The sequence below is a fragment of the Aplidium turbinatum genome, chromosome 12 (genome assembly GCF_918807975.1).
Source record: "Aplidium turbinatum chromosome 12, kaAplTurb1.1, whole genome shotgun sequence".
Taxonomy (NCBI): Eukaryota; Metazoa; Chordata; class Ascidiacea; order Aplousobranchia; family Polyclinidae; genus Aplidium; species Aplidium turbinatum.
In genome coordinates this window covers 4,889,508-4,904,895 of record NC_137483.1, presented here as the reverse complement: position 1 = coordinate 4,904,895, position 15,388 = coordinate 4,889,508, and the positions used below count along the sequence as shown (strand labels likewise).

Here is a 15,388-nt window from a genome sequence, read left to right as displayed (position 1 = left end):
TGGAATGGAATTCATTGTGGGTGGTTTGGGTAGGTGGGGTAAAGGGTCGGGCTTCGGCAGACAGCGTCGAGGTACAGGATTGTATAGGACAGATGGAAACAGGATTAAAAGATAAGGAGGAGTGAGATGGGTAGTGTTGGAGAGACTTGGAAGAAGAGGTCTGCATGGGCGGCTTGGAAGAGCTGATTGAGTCCCCAGCTTCAGCTCCGGTGGTAGCCGTCCGAGGCAGAGAAGATGGGCGCGAAGCCGGCTTGGATAAACCGAGCGAGTCCACTGCCACGGCTCCGGTGGAGGTCGGCTTGCGTAGAGGTGCATATAGAAAAGGATTCGCACTGACAGTAGGGCCGTAACCGTTCGTGGTTGGGCTATCAGGCGAGGAAGAGGAAAGAGATTTGCTGTTCGACGAGTCGGACGAGTCGGAAGAGTCCCCACTTTCCGACCCAGGTCCGGCCGAAGACAGGCGAGGAAGAAACAGCACATCTAGATCAGGCAAGCTGTCAGCATCAGCTGGGCTGAGCGAAGTCTTGCCTGAATGGGATAGAACAGTACGGAAAAGTTCTGGTATAAAGTCAGGTGGGGGGGGCAAAGTGGAAGTGCTTTCCAGGTCTTGGCGCCAGAAGACTTGAGAGCGGATGACAGAGGAAGAGGAAGGAAGGGATGACCCCTCGACCGATGCGCCTGCAGTCGAGGGCCGGCGCCTTCCATGCCTAACAACAGAGGCGTAGGAAGGCCCAGGCTTGGTCATCATAGGGGGCCTGGTTTGGCTCTCCGACGGCGTCGGGTCATTGCTCGGCCAGGGAAGGCAGGTTGGCAATTGAAGGCCCTTGGGGCAGGATGGCCAGTGCTCTAAGGCCCCATCCAGCTTGTAAGCTCGAGGGAGAACACGGCAGCACCTGCTACAGGTGATCAGGAACTCGGCGCGCGAACCATGGAATGCTCGCATATGGTCCTGATACGCCTGTACATCTCGGTAAGGTCGAGATGCCCTCCTGCAAGTGGAGAAAGGACAGAGAAGGGGGAATAGATTGGGGAGGGTGAGGCGAATAGGGCAGACGGACTGCAGTCTATTCGACCTCAGATATAGTGGAGCTGACTCGTGGCATGCGACAGGTAAGCCACTGTGTGGTGTGGGATCACGGATCGGACACTCGTCGCCACGACGAAGCAACGAGTTCGTGAAAGCAATAGAGTCTACCGGTGAGGCTTCACCATCTGGGTTGAGTGGGACTGAGTGCCCACTCACAGGAACCTGCTTCCTCGTCGGCCAGCCTAAACTAGTGGACTCAGCAGACGGGGAGGTAAAATCAACACCGGCCAGGTTATCTTGAAAAGTCTTTGAACCTGTGCGACTTAAATGGCGTGACATATTCAGTAGAAAATGTATAAATATAATATATAAAAAGTTGGTTAAGTTTAAGATGTTTCGGAATTTACAGCGACAGCTCAAAGTTTAGAAATTGAAAGTAACGGATTACAAAAATAAAGAACTACTGGCGGATTACAAGAGGGTTGAATCAGAGGTTACTACTTAAAATTTGATAATTATTTTTTTTTTACATAGACTCAACGTTACTAAATGCAATTAGAATTAGGCTTTGAATATCAGTTAATTACGGTACTGCAAATAAGTTTGATGAGCTAGGAGGTTAAAAAATGCTTTGAGAACAATTGACTAAAAAGTCAATTGTGACGTCACTACTGAAAACTTAAACCAACAAATAGGGTGACCCTTTGATTTGAAGTACGATTAGTTAGGATCGATATAAATAATTGTTCAAAAGACTTTAAAGATAAAGAGAGGATTATTGTTCAAATTATACGGTATAGAATATTAACAAGATAAGGTTATGATTCAAGTGAACACTTCAAGGAGAAAGGAAGTTATGGAAGATGCGTGTTTCAGATGCAAGAAAAGGAAGATTTGGCAGACAACTGGCAACACCAGATTACCAATGCAGGAGTTTGAATGCCGAGATTTCGAAAATTAACTGAACAAGGGTGTTCAAATTGGGCAAAAAAAGGATTTTCGGATGGATCCACTACTGCAACAGAGGCACAAGTCCACGAATTAACCAATTTAAGCAGCAAGATACTAACTGATTAGAATTAAGGTTAAAAATGAAACAACAAAGTGAAATGGAAAAATAGGCTAGGAATTAATTTAAAACTCGATAAAGCTAAATTTAGGTTAAATAATGAACATATAGCAATTACTGTAGTATACAATTAACACGACATCAATAATTACAGTTTTATATGATTCCTTTCTTGTGAAATGTTTTTCCTTTTCTTCTTAAACCTTGTTCTTCGGGGGAAAAGATAGGGATACCAAGCCCGGGCTGGAATTGCAGATCCCAGGGTTTGATTGGGGTGGAAATAGTTAACTAGGATGGGGGTGGGGATAAAAAAAAGGGGGGGGTTTTCAGAACTCACTTTTTCTTTAAATTCTTTCTTTTCTTGACTGAGATTTAGAACTAAGCATCCGCACGACAGAACGGTGATCTGAATCTAACTTTAAGCTTTCTTTGTAGCCTTTTCTTTATTTATTTCAGCACTTTCGCAATAAATCACCTGGTTCACTTACTAATCTCTTCACTTTTTCTTTAAATTCTTTCTTTAGTCTCCTCAGTTTTGTCATTGATTTGCAATATGAAGATGATGAACTGTTTTATTTTGATCAACGACGCACGAGTACAAAATAATTGACACGGCGAGAAGAACACAATAAACATAGCCAGGTCAGAGACTTTAAAGAACCGGCCTGCCACGCCCCGTGGAGGCGGGGAGCGGCGTGATTATGGGGTGGCGATGCACCCGGAAGGGAAGTCCACCAGCTTAGGTCGCGGGGGCCAGGCTGGGGAGTCTAGGTACCTGTGGAAGGAAAGTGTGGATCGAGAATTTTGTGCGACTCGTCCGCAAAAGTTAGAATGGCGGAACGGGCCAGGGAGACGGGCTTTGCTTTCTGCAAACGCAAAAAGGTCAGCTCACGACGGGCCGGGCGACAGAAGTTTTATAAAGCCAGGCAGCGCCCACGTCTCCATCACGTGACCGTAACACAGGTACGTTTAACTCCTATACCCGGTCTGCCCGTAGGCAGAGCGGATAAACTTTGGGGTCTCCCACGAGGAAGAGAAGCTTAGCTACAAGGACGATTTGAATACTCGTGGGAGACGAAAATTATATAAAATCTGGAGCAAGGGCTCAATTAATTGGTGTAAAAAAAAAGATGGTAAGTGGGAATATATTGTATGCTTTACCTACCGAAAAAGTGTTGACGTAGAACCAACGAGCACGGATGTGCACTGGCCAGACGTTGAGGCAGGTTCGCCCAGATGGGTCGGGGGGACTAGCGATCGAAGCGTAGATATGACTAGGCTACGTTACCAGGAAAAATATAGGATAGTGGGATGAAACTTTGGAGGTTGCATCGAGTTGATCAGGAAATCATGTTTGTCGATGAGTTAAAAGCAACGCGAGGTTGATCCGAGCGGGAAAGAGCAGCATATCGGGAGAAGGTAGTGTGTGATAATCTAAAATATTGAAATATGAAAATACAGATCCAGTGTTGTTAATGATATTACGTCATTGATAGATAATATGAGTCCATTCACGATATGCAATATATACTTTATTCATATATTGCTATTTTATTTTATTGATGATGATTGTATTCTTCATTGAGCTGCATCATGCTGATGAAACAACAATTGTTTACAGGTAAATTGATAATGAAACAATGGATTTAACATACTATGACGTCACACAATTACTGGTGGGTTTTGAGGTTTGCTGTCTTGCGCGCTCGGATGCTTACTGCAGAGCTTCTGTTGTTGGGGAATTGAGCTTCTGATCGCTGGAATCGTCTTTTCTATGACGTAGCCCCTCCACGAGTGAGCCCGGCGTTCCAAGCTTTCCAGACACGGAGGGAACCTTCGATTGAGAGGGAGGCCACTTTTCTAGCCACCTCTGCTACCCCACGAGCAGGAACACCCAAGGCCGCCAAAGCCCGAGAGCTCAACGGAGCATAGCTCCCGAGGGAGCCTACGACGAACGGAAGTGACAGGACGTCCCTGCAAGGGCGCTTCCTGTCTTCCAATATGTTTACACATAACTCGCCGTACTTGTCGTGTTTCCTGTCGGCGGCTTTTCGAAGGGAATCCGCGCCGTAATCGAACGGGCAAGTGACGTCACATACAACCGTGACACCGTCAGGGCGTTGCAGGACAATGTCAGGGCGCAGATCAGCACCGCCCGCTTCCACGTGTTGTGGAACCGTACTATCTATGGTAAGCAAGGGTTGCCATTCAGCAGGTACATGCTTCACGATCTCCCACAATACCGAATTGTGTCGTTCCGTGACAACAGGCATCACGGTAGGGCAGTGGTTCAATATATGAGGGAGAGTCTCTTCCGCTTTCCCACACGCGCGACATATGGCAGGTTTATATGGGTGGCCATGGCTTGGTTTTGATTTCAAGGGAAGTAGGTTTAGGCGGGCTTTATAAGCAAATGCACGGTTCGCGTGATCCAGGAGCTCCGGTCGCCGAGTCCAAGAGTTCGAAAATCCGGACAGACAGTGGGCACTGACCGTCTTGCCTTGGTCAGGTTTGGATTCCCACTGTCTCCTCCACCACAAGTCATTGTGTTGGTGGAGGGTCGGAACCACTTTTTTTCTTAGGGGAGGGGTGATTTTGGAGCTCCCCGCGGTCAACTCGAGACCGCCATCCGGGCGTGCGGACCAACGTACATTTAGACGACGGGTAGCCGCCGGGACGCGGCCCCACAAGCTTTCGCCTGTTGGGCACGGTCGAGAACGGGCACCTTCAGGGGGGGGGTCCTTATTCAAGTAACTGGCTAGCTGGCACGGGGTAGGATCTGGAGTGCCGAACCTCAGACTGGCACAACGCCTAAGCTGCCCGAAAGCGATGGCAGAGACACAGTCGTCAGGAGGCGTTAGCATCTTGAAGGCCTGGGCTATCGAAAGCGTGTCGCTTTCGCGACACAGATTCAACACACCAAAGCCCCCCAATGCAGGCTTACAGTAAAAGAAAGCGCTGCACGCCCACCTGGGAAGACGCCACGCCACCTTCAAACACTGCAATACCAGTCGATCGAGCTTCAGAAGCTCATACTGTCTGAAGCGCCGCACTCGCAGATGGTATGACGCGGACGGAAGAATGATAGCTGTTTTCAGTCTGCTGTTTTCTGTCTGATCGTAAATATACAGAAGTGAAGAGAGTAGCCTACGTCAGCTGGATAGAGTAATAACTATATTTGATATAATATATAACTGCAGACAGTGCACACCGTTTCGACATCCCGGTCTCATCAGTGCAGTAGTTACACTGGATAGAGTAATAACTATATTTGATATAATATATAACTGCAGACAGTGCACACCGTTTCGACCTCCCGGTCTCATCAGTGCAGTAGTTACACTGGAATAATGGCCATGAAGATATATATATCTCCATGTGACATTTTCCCATTTGTGGTACCTAATCAGTAACCAAAAATGGTACTACTGCCAACCTTGCCAAAGTGCTCAAACTGCAAGCAGTGAGCTTTGCGCAATGCATAGCAAGGTGCCTCCAGTAAAGTGCTCAATTGGCGTAAACCAAGAGCGTCAATAACTAATATATATATATATAATAATATATATGATATATATATATATATATATATATATAATAATATATATGATATAATATATATATATATATAAATAATAAAAAATATTTAAACATGATGGCATAAATGCTCCTTGCCTTCAAATCTAAAGCACATGATGCAATAATGTGATTTCTACTAAGGTAGCATCAACTTGGTATAGAAAATCAGCTGATGATACAACATCCAACTTGATCTTCTTCTTCTCTCGTATTGTCTCTATAGGCTATGTCAGGGCATCCGTTGGTTAGCCACTTAGCAACTTGATCTTGAATTAACCCTTTGAAGGTTGGGGGGGGGCTGTCAATTCAACTTTTTTGTATCAACAGTTGTATCTCTAAAACCACTGAGGCTGCGACTACGAGATTTCTTGACTTTTCCTAACTTTTATTCACCTCTATTGAGCTGAAATTTTGAGCGAATAAAGGTTATAAATTGAGAGATATAAGGCATTTCTCAGCACATCCTCTGAATTATTTCATATTCTATTGTTCAAAATTTTCCCACCAGCTGGATGAAAGCAATTAATTTGGCCCATGTCTCGTTAATCAAATGATTTAAATTGAAATTATGTAAAAAAAAATTAATCACAACGTTGCAATGCATGTTTTTCATTACTCTATCAAAAAATACCAAATAATTCAAACGTCATAAGTCACATCAACATTTCAACGTATATAAGCAGTTCTAAAATTCACATAGTTTTAATTTTCGGATATGCTCTGCATGAATAGTTTTACAAAGTGAATCCCAAATTTTGAAACCGTGCCTTAAAAAATAACAGAGATATCACTCTTAAAGCATAAGAAGAATCGACAGCCCCCCCCAAACTGAGCAAGACTCCAGGAGCCCAACCGCCTAAGGGTTAATGGATGATGCAACATTCAAGCAGCAACAGCCCTAGTAGTAGTGCATTATTTTATTGAGTTACGCAAGCATGTACTGTGAGCACCGGCGCCGAGTCCCGGGCGGGCGGGCCGTGCCCGCCGGACATTTCAAAAATTAAAAAAAAAATTAATGCAATTTTAAGTCCCAAAATTTCTGTAACCATCTGCCACCTTCTGATACTAGCCTACTTACCTTATTCGCAGGGTTAATTAAGTGATAAGTTTTCGTCAATTATTGCCATTGTTACATTCATGCAACGTTGATTCGTCGTTAAACGAGCAAAAGTGTCCGGCCGCACCGTTTGTCTCCACTCTGCCACTCGTAGCCCAGTGCTATAAATCAAGCAAATTGCGCAAACCTGCGAGGAACTTTATTCGTAGCAAAAGTCTGACCGCAATTTCCGCTGCTTTTACATTGTTTTAACATCGCCAGGTGTTAAATCGGTGTAAAAACTGTAGCATTGTTCTTCAAAGGAGTAATTTTCTGTCAAACGACGTTATCAATTAACTCTGCTGCCAAAATGCTCTCTTTTGTCGTCTCAATCATCACAGTTGCTTCTGTTACGTCACTGATTGTGCACACTTGTTGGTTTGGCCGGATGAAACCGTTGGTTGTCATTAGTTGCAATTTAGCTCTTTCGTTATATAACTGTTCTTATTGTAGATTCAATGTAAGCTCGGTTCAATAGCGCAGTTTATCGCTAGATGGCTTCTCGGGAGCTGAATTGCCGTTAACTCGCTTCTGCGTTGCATTATAACATCTTGTTTCTTATCTGTGCGCCCGCTCGGAGCGACTTATCGTTTGAACCCACCGATGCATTGTGTGTGTGTTATCGTGTTGTATCAACAATAGTAATGTAATTATGGAACTAGCACAGTATTGCAGTTTTCGTCTCGCAACCCGCACATACCAATCACAAAAAATATGCGGAACTGAATTACCAGGACCAGATGTTGTTGCGTACCAATTATATTTATTACTTGTTTCCAAATCGTGTTAGAGGAGACATAGACTTAAATGTAAAACTAGGCTAGCCCAACAACCTAGCAAAATCGCCCTTTTGAAAAACGCACAAAATAACCTTTATGACGTGACAGTATGTGTTTGCCCGCCCAGCTATTTTGAAAACTCGGCGCGTATGACTGTAAGTGAAAGGCACTTCATTGGTAAAAAGTATTTTTGAGGTGAAATAAGCATGAATCTACCTTTTTTTCATCTTTTTAAAAAAAAAACTAAAAAAACCCGGGCGGGTTGGGCTTTTTTAAAAAAACCCGGGTTTTTCTTGACATGACCTACATTGAAACCAACAAACTCATTTCAGTAAAGTAGGCTTTAATAAACTTAAAACGTGATTATCCTGCAATTGAAAACTAGCTTTAAAGAATGTTAGCAGAAAGTATTAAATGACAAACTAAAACAAGACTCTACTTAAAGTGCCAATTGCACTGCTACACTGTTAACTGAAAACTAGAGAATGAACCAACACGAAAGAAACCAAGAGAAGCCAAGCCAGGCAATCGGCAAACTCACACTGCGCTGTCGGCAAGAGAGGTGTGGTGCGTGACGACACGCGCTACACCACATTCTCCCCCGCCAAATAGATTTCGAAAAAGACCAGACAAGATGTTGACTCAGAAGCCATATCTTTCTGGTGACTTTCGAATTCTAGTAGAACGTCTCAAGATAGGTGTACTGTTGTCGGTAAACCCTTCATTAGTTGATGTGATCGGGTTTGTAATATCACAAGTAGGCCTATACTGTCTTTGCGAACGTCAGTAGTTAAATTCGAAGGAGCGTCTGTTGAAGGCGTGTTATAATCGTTTGTTAGTATGTTATGGATTTCAGGTTTTTCCGGCGCATTTAAGGTAAGATCCGTCGTTGTAGAAAGGCGTTCTTTTGCATCAGCCTCAGTTTGAGGAGAGGGTGGCAAATCCGAAACAGGCGCCTCTCTTCCACTTTGATATCGTACACGAGCATAAGTAGGATTCGCATTGAGTAATATTACCGGATCACAGACAGGTTCATCTTTATTACGCACAAAGCGTCGCAATAAAACTGTTTTACCGGAGTCCAAAAGCCACGAAGGCATCGCCATGCCATAGGCTACATGGCTCGTCGTGCAAATGAGAATAACCTCTCGTGGGGTGTTTGATTAGTCGAGACACATAGCAATGACCTAATAGAATGTAAAGGCTGTGGCAGGACTTTCTCCCAATCGTCCTCCAGAACATGGTGCGTTCTCAAAAGAAGTTTTATTGTTTTCCATACCGTTTGGTTTGTCCTTTCGCACTGTCCATTTCCTTGAGGATGGTAAGATGATGAGCAACTAGTAGCTATTCCACGCGTAGAAAGAAAATCTTTGATCTCTCGGCTAGTAAAAGCAGTTCCTCGATCGTTGTGGATGTAAGCAGGGAAACCAAACAGGCAAAATACGTTAGTTAAACAATCAATGACAGACTCGGAAGACATTCTTTTGCATGGAAACACAAATGGGTAGCGACTATATTCATCTACAATCATTCCCATGGGTGCGTAGCTTTGATAAGAGTTCCTCTTGGTGGTTTGTAAAAACGTGGTTTGAGTTCAGCACAAGTTTGGCATTGGTTGCAAAATGCTTTTGTCTCTTCGCTGGTGTACGGCAAGTTGCGGGATCGAATATTTAAGTGATACAATCTAACATATCCAGGATGTCCAAGTGATTCATGTAAAGAAAGCAAGTCTTTCCCAGGGCTCAGACTTGCAGACACTCTTGATACTGTATCAGGGGCTATGTTTTCTTTTCCGGGCTTGTGACGGATTTTGTAATGAAACTGGCTTAGCTCTAGACGCCACAACAAAATTTTGTTATTTTTGATTTTCCCACGGTTGCGTCTATCAAACATATACGAGATCGATTGCTGATTGGTGACAAGTGAAAAGGTGCGACCCTTTAAAAAATGGGCCCATTTTCGAACGGCTTCAATGATTGCTGTAGCTTCTTTTTCGATAGCCGGATACTTCTGTTCGGAGCTACTCAGGGTGCGGGACATAAAAGCGACAGGGCGACCGCCTTGGGAGAGGATTGCGGCTATAGCGTAGTCAGAAGCGTCACTTTCGATGTCGAAACTTAGGTCATCACGAATAGTTCCCAGACTAGCAGCCACCAATTCTTCCTTTAGTGTTTTAAAAGAATTCAAAGCATTTTTGTCCGAAGGTATAACAGCCTTTAAGAGTGGACCAGCCTTCAATGAAAATCTTTCAATCCATTTGGCATAGTATGCAAACATACCACAAATCCTTTTCAATTCTTTCAGAGTTTTGGAGGAGGCATTTCCAACAGTGGTCGGAGTCGTTCAGCGTCTGGTTTCTTTTGGTTGTGCGAGATTTGGTAGCCAAGTAAATTGATTGTAGATTGCCTAATGTTCGATTTGTCTTTATTAAAAGTAAATCCACTCTTCTCTGCAGCATCAAGCAAGGGATTCAAGTTTTCATCATGTTCTTGTGTAGTTTCCCCTGTAACGGTCAGATCATCTAAATAGGCGTAAACTTTCTTCGGATTGTATCTTTTGATGAAGTCATCCATAACTCTCTGAAAGGCAGCAACTCCATTTGTTACACCAAAAGGCAGTCTTTTGTATTGATACAAATGGCCGAGAGCTTCGAATGCTGTAAATGGTCTTTCTTCTTGCAAGAGGGAAACTTTGTGGTAAGCGGACCGAAGATCAAGAGAGCTGTAGATTTTATCCTTTGCAACCTTGTTGACAATGTCTTCAATTCGCGGAAGGGGATACGCGTCCAAAAGCGAGTCCAAAATCAGCAGCAGTGGCCGAGTGGTTAGCGCGTTGGGCTCGCAGTCGAGAACCTGCATGTTCGACTCCAGCCACTCGCACTTGCTGTTGTTTCTCTGGGCAAGAAACTTTACGATAATTGCCCCTACCCAGTGATCGATTTCGAGTAATGGGTAGTACCAAATTTAATTCATAAGTAGAGTAGATAACCGGAAACAGACATTGCAGTCGGCTGCAGCGTGGGTCAGGTGTACGTCGGAAGGCGTACACCGATGCATAGCGCTCAAGTCCGCTTTCCCGCAATGCAGGATAAAGATAATAAAACAAAACAAAAACAAAACAAAAGTGTAAAACGGTTGACGGTCTGTGAATAATCGATCACAAGGCGGCATTTATGTTGATTCCGGACAACAAGCACCTGCGATCTCCACGGAGATCTTGAAGGTTCAATTATGTCTTCGGCTAATAGCCTTTCCACCGCCTTTTCAATATATGCGACGTCATCTTTTGAATAAGAACGAGAAAGGGCTGCAACAGGTTTATAATTAGGTTGCATGTATTGGAAAAGACTTGGTGGATCCACGCGAGCTGAGGTAAGTGCTACGAGCTTCAGTGTTGCTGAGGAAATTACAAGCGGTTTTTCGGGGCCACAAAACTGAAAGGTGACTTTCTCGTGTTTTTGAAAGAAATTTTGGCTTAAAATCACATCAGCACAAGTGTATCAGCTTCGCGCACAGCGCCGTGGAGCGTGACGCTCGCGTTCTGATAAGATTCTCTTTTTTGTGAGTAAACGCGACCTGGCAACACTCAGTAGATTTTTGCAGGACGGTTTACTGTGGAATAATAATACAACGAACATAAATACATAAAACAACGAATTAAGCGGTTACCACCAAACATGCCAGTGCACTTACCAAACTTTTATGTGCTCCACACGTACTGATCACAATCATTGAATCACATGACAACTCACAGCCTAATTGTCTTGAAATACATGAATACAAAACAATTAGGCTAACTGTACAGTGCACTGAAACCGAACACACACGGATTTCACTAACAAAAACTACTGTACAATACGTTCACTATACACTTAAGAATTCCCTTACTACCTCAAATCGGCTGCTGATATTTACAAATAAAAAACTGCACATAAAAATATTAGCTAACTTGCTTACAAAACAATTCTGTCACGGTAAACTTCGGAAGGTTTCGCAACAGCAAACGACGACTAAAATGTGGTAACCGCAACTACGAAACAATAATAAAAAATAAAGGGCGTAAAATCTCATACACTCCCCCACCAAAATGGGGACTGCAGAATCAGTACACATTTTTACAAACACGATACACAAGATTTTACGATCACATACCGCATCACAATGACTAAACGACAGAGAAAGCGGATCGTGTAGCAAGAGCATTGCAATACAATAGAAAAAACGATGACATCAACACTACTCTTTAGCAGGAATTAGTACGGAGTACGGACAGTTTCACAATAGTTCGTTCACGTACACCCTTTTGTGTAAGTACAGAACAGCTACGAACGACGCCATGTTTATCATGATTAACACTAATTACTCTACCCAGAGGCTATCACTGTAGAATTTTGACGCGAATTCTACGTTAAAGAATATCTTTCTCACTGGCGCCAAACAGTGGATTGGATTATTATATGCGTCGCTCAGTTAATACGGTTATGCGCCTACAACAGACAGAAAAACAAGCCAAGTAGATTGAATCTGAACGTGGTCTTGAGTTCTGTTAGTTTATTGTGGCAGATAGGTTGCAAGATTACAAGTCAGAAGATCACAAGGTCACAAGATCACAAGTTGCAAGTCGAAGGTTCAGTCACATAGGTTGCAGGTCGCAAAGTCGGCCACAAGGTTGCAGGTCGCAAGGTCGTTTAACAAACTTAGTGGGCAGATATAGGCTACTTCAATTCTAGATAGAGCTGGTGATTATAGTTCAGACTCACCGAGACAGCAATCAGGGCTTGAAGTGATAATCCGTACAAACAATAATCCAATAATAATAGTCGTAACAGTCATACAGCAATTGATTCTACTAGTGCATCTTATTCAAATAGAATTCAAAATTTACAGTTAGTAAATGGTCAAGAAATATTTAACATAAAGTTTCTCAATTTATGCTTTAAGAGTTAAGATTTAAACATCTCGTTTTACCAAATGCAGCTAATACAAAACTCAAAGAGAATCGCTCGTCTATGCTTTCACAAGTAAACAGACTTCGCTTTGCTAAGCTTTTATGCTGATTGTAGCAAAACGCAGAGGATGTGCGTTATATGAAGACAACGATAAGAAAAAATACCTTCAATAATATGCCTTGGTTGAAGAAAGCAAGCGGATAACAATCGTTCGCTGACGTTCATACAACATCTTTCAAGGTGCGGCGAAAGCTTCGAAGAAATGTTGTGCTACACCAAGTATTTACAATTCACATACAGACAACGACATTTAGACGTTGAATTACCGTTGGCCGTGCTATGCCAACGTTTAAATGGATGATGAAAAACAACGATTAATTTTCAGCCCACAAGATGACATAAATTGTTTTTTAGAGCAATAGAAGTTAAAAATAGCATTTTAAAACAACACACTACAGAGATTCTGGTGCCGTTTCATGAGTCACAATCCCTGCAAGCCCAGTCTCTTGTCTAGAAACTGACAGCAATTATTTAACTTGTTTTTTCGGGAAGAATAAGGAATTGCTAAAAATGTAAATTGTTTTTGTACAATTCGATAGACAACTAACTCCGTGGAGAGAGATATATGGATTTAAGTAAACACAAGCTTTATGTCTGTAAAAGTAACGTAATAATTCTATCAACACGAAAACACGATTGACGTTTTAGAGGTTTTCTTAAAACAACAAAGAATAGAGTGGCTGCTACTTGACATGTTATTCAAGTCGATTATAAAATTAACAATCACACCTAGCGGAATCCTAACTAGCAATTAAAACAATGTCGCCCAGTACAGGAATTTGGCTTCAGATTATCCAATGGCTTAGGCCAACTCTCTGGGTTTAATTTTAAAAAGTGAGGGCCTTCCAACCACATACCAGGCTTTAACATGGCTTCAGCAGTGAGTCCACGAGAAGCTTGATCAGCTGGATTCAACTCTGTGGGGACATATCGCCAGTTGTATACACATGTATGTGCTTGAATTTTTGACAAACGATTTCGGGTGTAAACATGAAAACTTTTACAATCTGCCAACAAGCTACGCAACACTGCGGCAGAATCAGACCAAAACATACAGGTGCAATCATTTAACTGTAACTGGCGTTTAACGTTTTGCGCCATTCTTACGGCATCCAATGCAGCTTCAAGTTCAAGCTGTGGAATCGTGCGTTTCTCGGAGTCGGCTAAAAAGGATTTTGCAGTCACAATGTTACACTGAGCCCTTCCGTCCGAATATATTGCACGCAAATAGCAAACACAACCTCTGGTATTATTAGAAGCATCAGCGAATATGTGCAGTTGCTTCCCAACAATAGGCGTGTTGTCAGACTTCATCTCATAAAAACGTGGTATGCGTACATCACTCACTGTGCTAGACTTTGAACCCAAGTTTCCCATTTCTTGCTAATAGAAATGGGCACTCTTTCATCCCAGTCCAAAGCCAGCCTACATGTCTCACGAAACAACAATCGTGCGGCTAGAACTACTGGAACGACCAAACCTAAGGGGTCAAACAGGGAATTCATAATAGACAACATTGAACGTCGTGTCAGAATTCTATCAGGAGGGTTTACGGAAAAGCGAAAGTCATCATCAACTACATTCCAAACTATCCCTAACACTCTCTCTTGCTTGCCGGCAAAGTTCAATTCTTGCATAGGTTTCGGCGCATCTGGTTCTTGAAGGGAGTTAGTCACTTCATTACAAGTGGACACCCATTTTGTGAGATTGAAGCCGCTCAGATATAAGAGCTGTTTTGTATCACTGGCCAATTTTATAGCAGCATCTTTGTTGTTAGCGCCGGAAAGAAAATCGTCCACGTAAAAAGAATTCAACACGTTCTGTGCAACATTAGGGTCAAAAAATTTACCATACTCTCGAGCACATGTGCGCAAGCTAAAGGCGGCACAACGAGGCGATGAACGAGCACCAAACAAGTGCACTCGCATTCGATAAGGGACAGGATTTTGCTTGATGTCGCCATGAGGCCACCATAAGAATCTGAGAGCATCACGGTCTCGCACTGTCACTTTCACTTGGTGAAACATCGCTTGTATATCAGCAACAATTGCAACACGGTGGCTGCGAAACCTCATCAGCACACCTACCAAAGAATTGACAAGATCGGGACCTTTCATCAAATAATCATTTAAAGATTGATCATGTGATTTTGCAGCACAGTCAAACACAATGCGCGTCTTATCCGGCTTTTTTGGATTTATGACTGGGTGGTGTGGCAGATACCATGTTTTATTTTTGGTGTTAATTTCATTTTCAGGCACAATTTCAGCATGAGCTTTCTCAACGTAATCTTCCATCTGCTTCACATAACGTTTGCAAAGCTCATCATCTCGCAATAGCCGTTTTTTTTTTAATGTGGATAGACGTTTTTCAGCCATGCTTTTACTTTCAGGCATTTTAACGGCATCATTTTTCCAGGGAAGAGGTAGCTCATAATGCCCATCAGAATGGACAATATGGCGTTTCATCATGTCATGAGCAATTACATCTTCTTTTGAGTATTTCAACCCAAACTCTGCTGCTTCTTTGTTGTTACCAATCCATGTGAGCAAATCTTCAACATGGGGTATGTCATGTTCCAACGGTGAAGGATACATAGTTCCTTCATCATCAATTTTTTTTTTTTTTTTTGTTTGTTTTAAACCCAGAGAGTTGGCCTAAGCCATTGGATAATCTGAAGCCAAATTCCTGTACTGGGCGACATTGTTTTAATTGCTAGTTAGGATTCCGCTAGGTGTGATTGTTAATTTTATAATCGACTTGAATAACATGTCAAGTAGCAGCCACTCTATTCTTTGTTGTTTTAAGAAAATCTCTAAAACGTCAATCGTGT

General features: G+C 42.8%; 1 protein-coding gene across 1 annotated transcript; it reads right to left on the bottom strand.

Moving 5' to 3' along the window:
* Positions 1-13,898: 13,898 nt before the first annotated feature.
* Positions 13,899-15,152, bottom strand: LOC145781325 (uncharacterized). The gene has a single exon (XM_082593101.1). The coding sequence runs from the start codon at positions 15,150-15,152 to the stop codon at positions 13,899-13,901; it is 1,254 nt and encodes a 417-aa protein (XP_082449227.1).
* Positions 15,153-15,388: the final 236 nt, after the last annotated feature.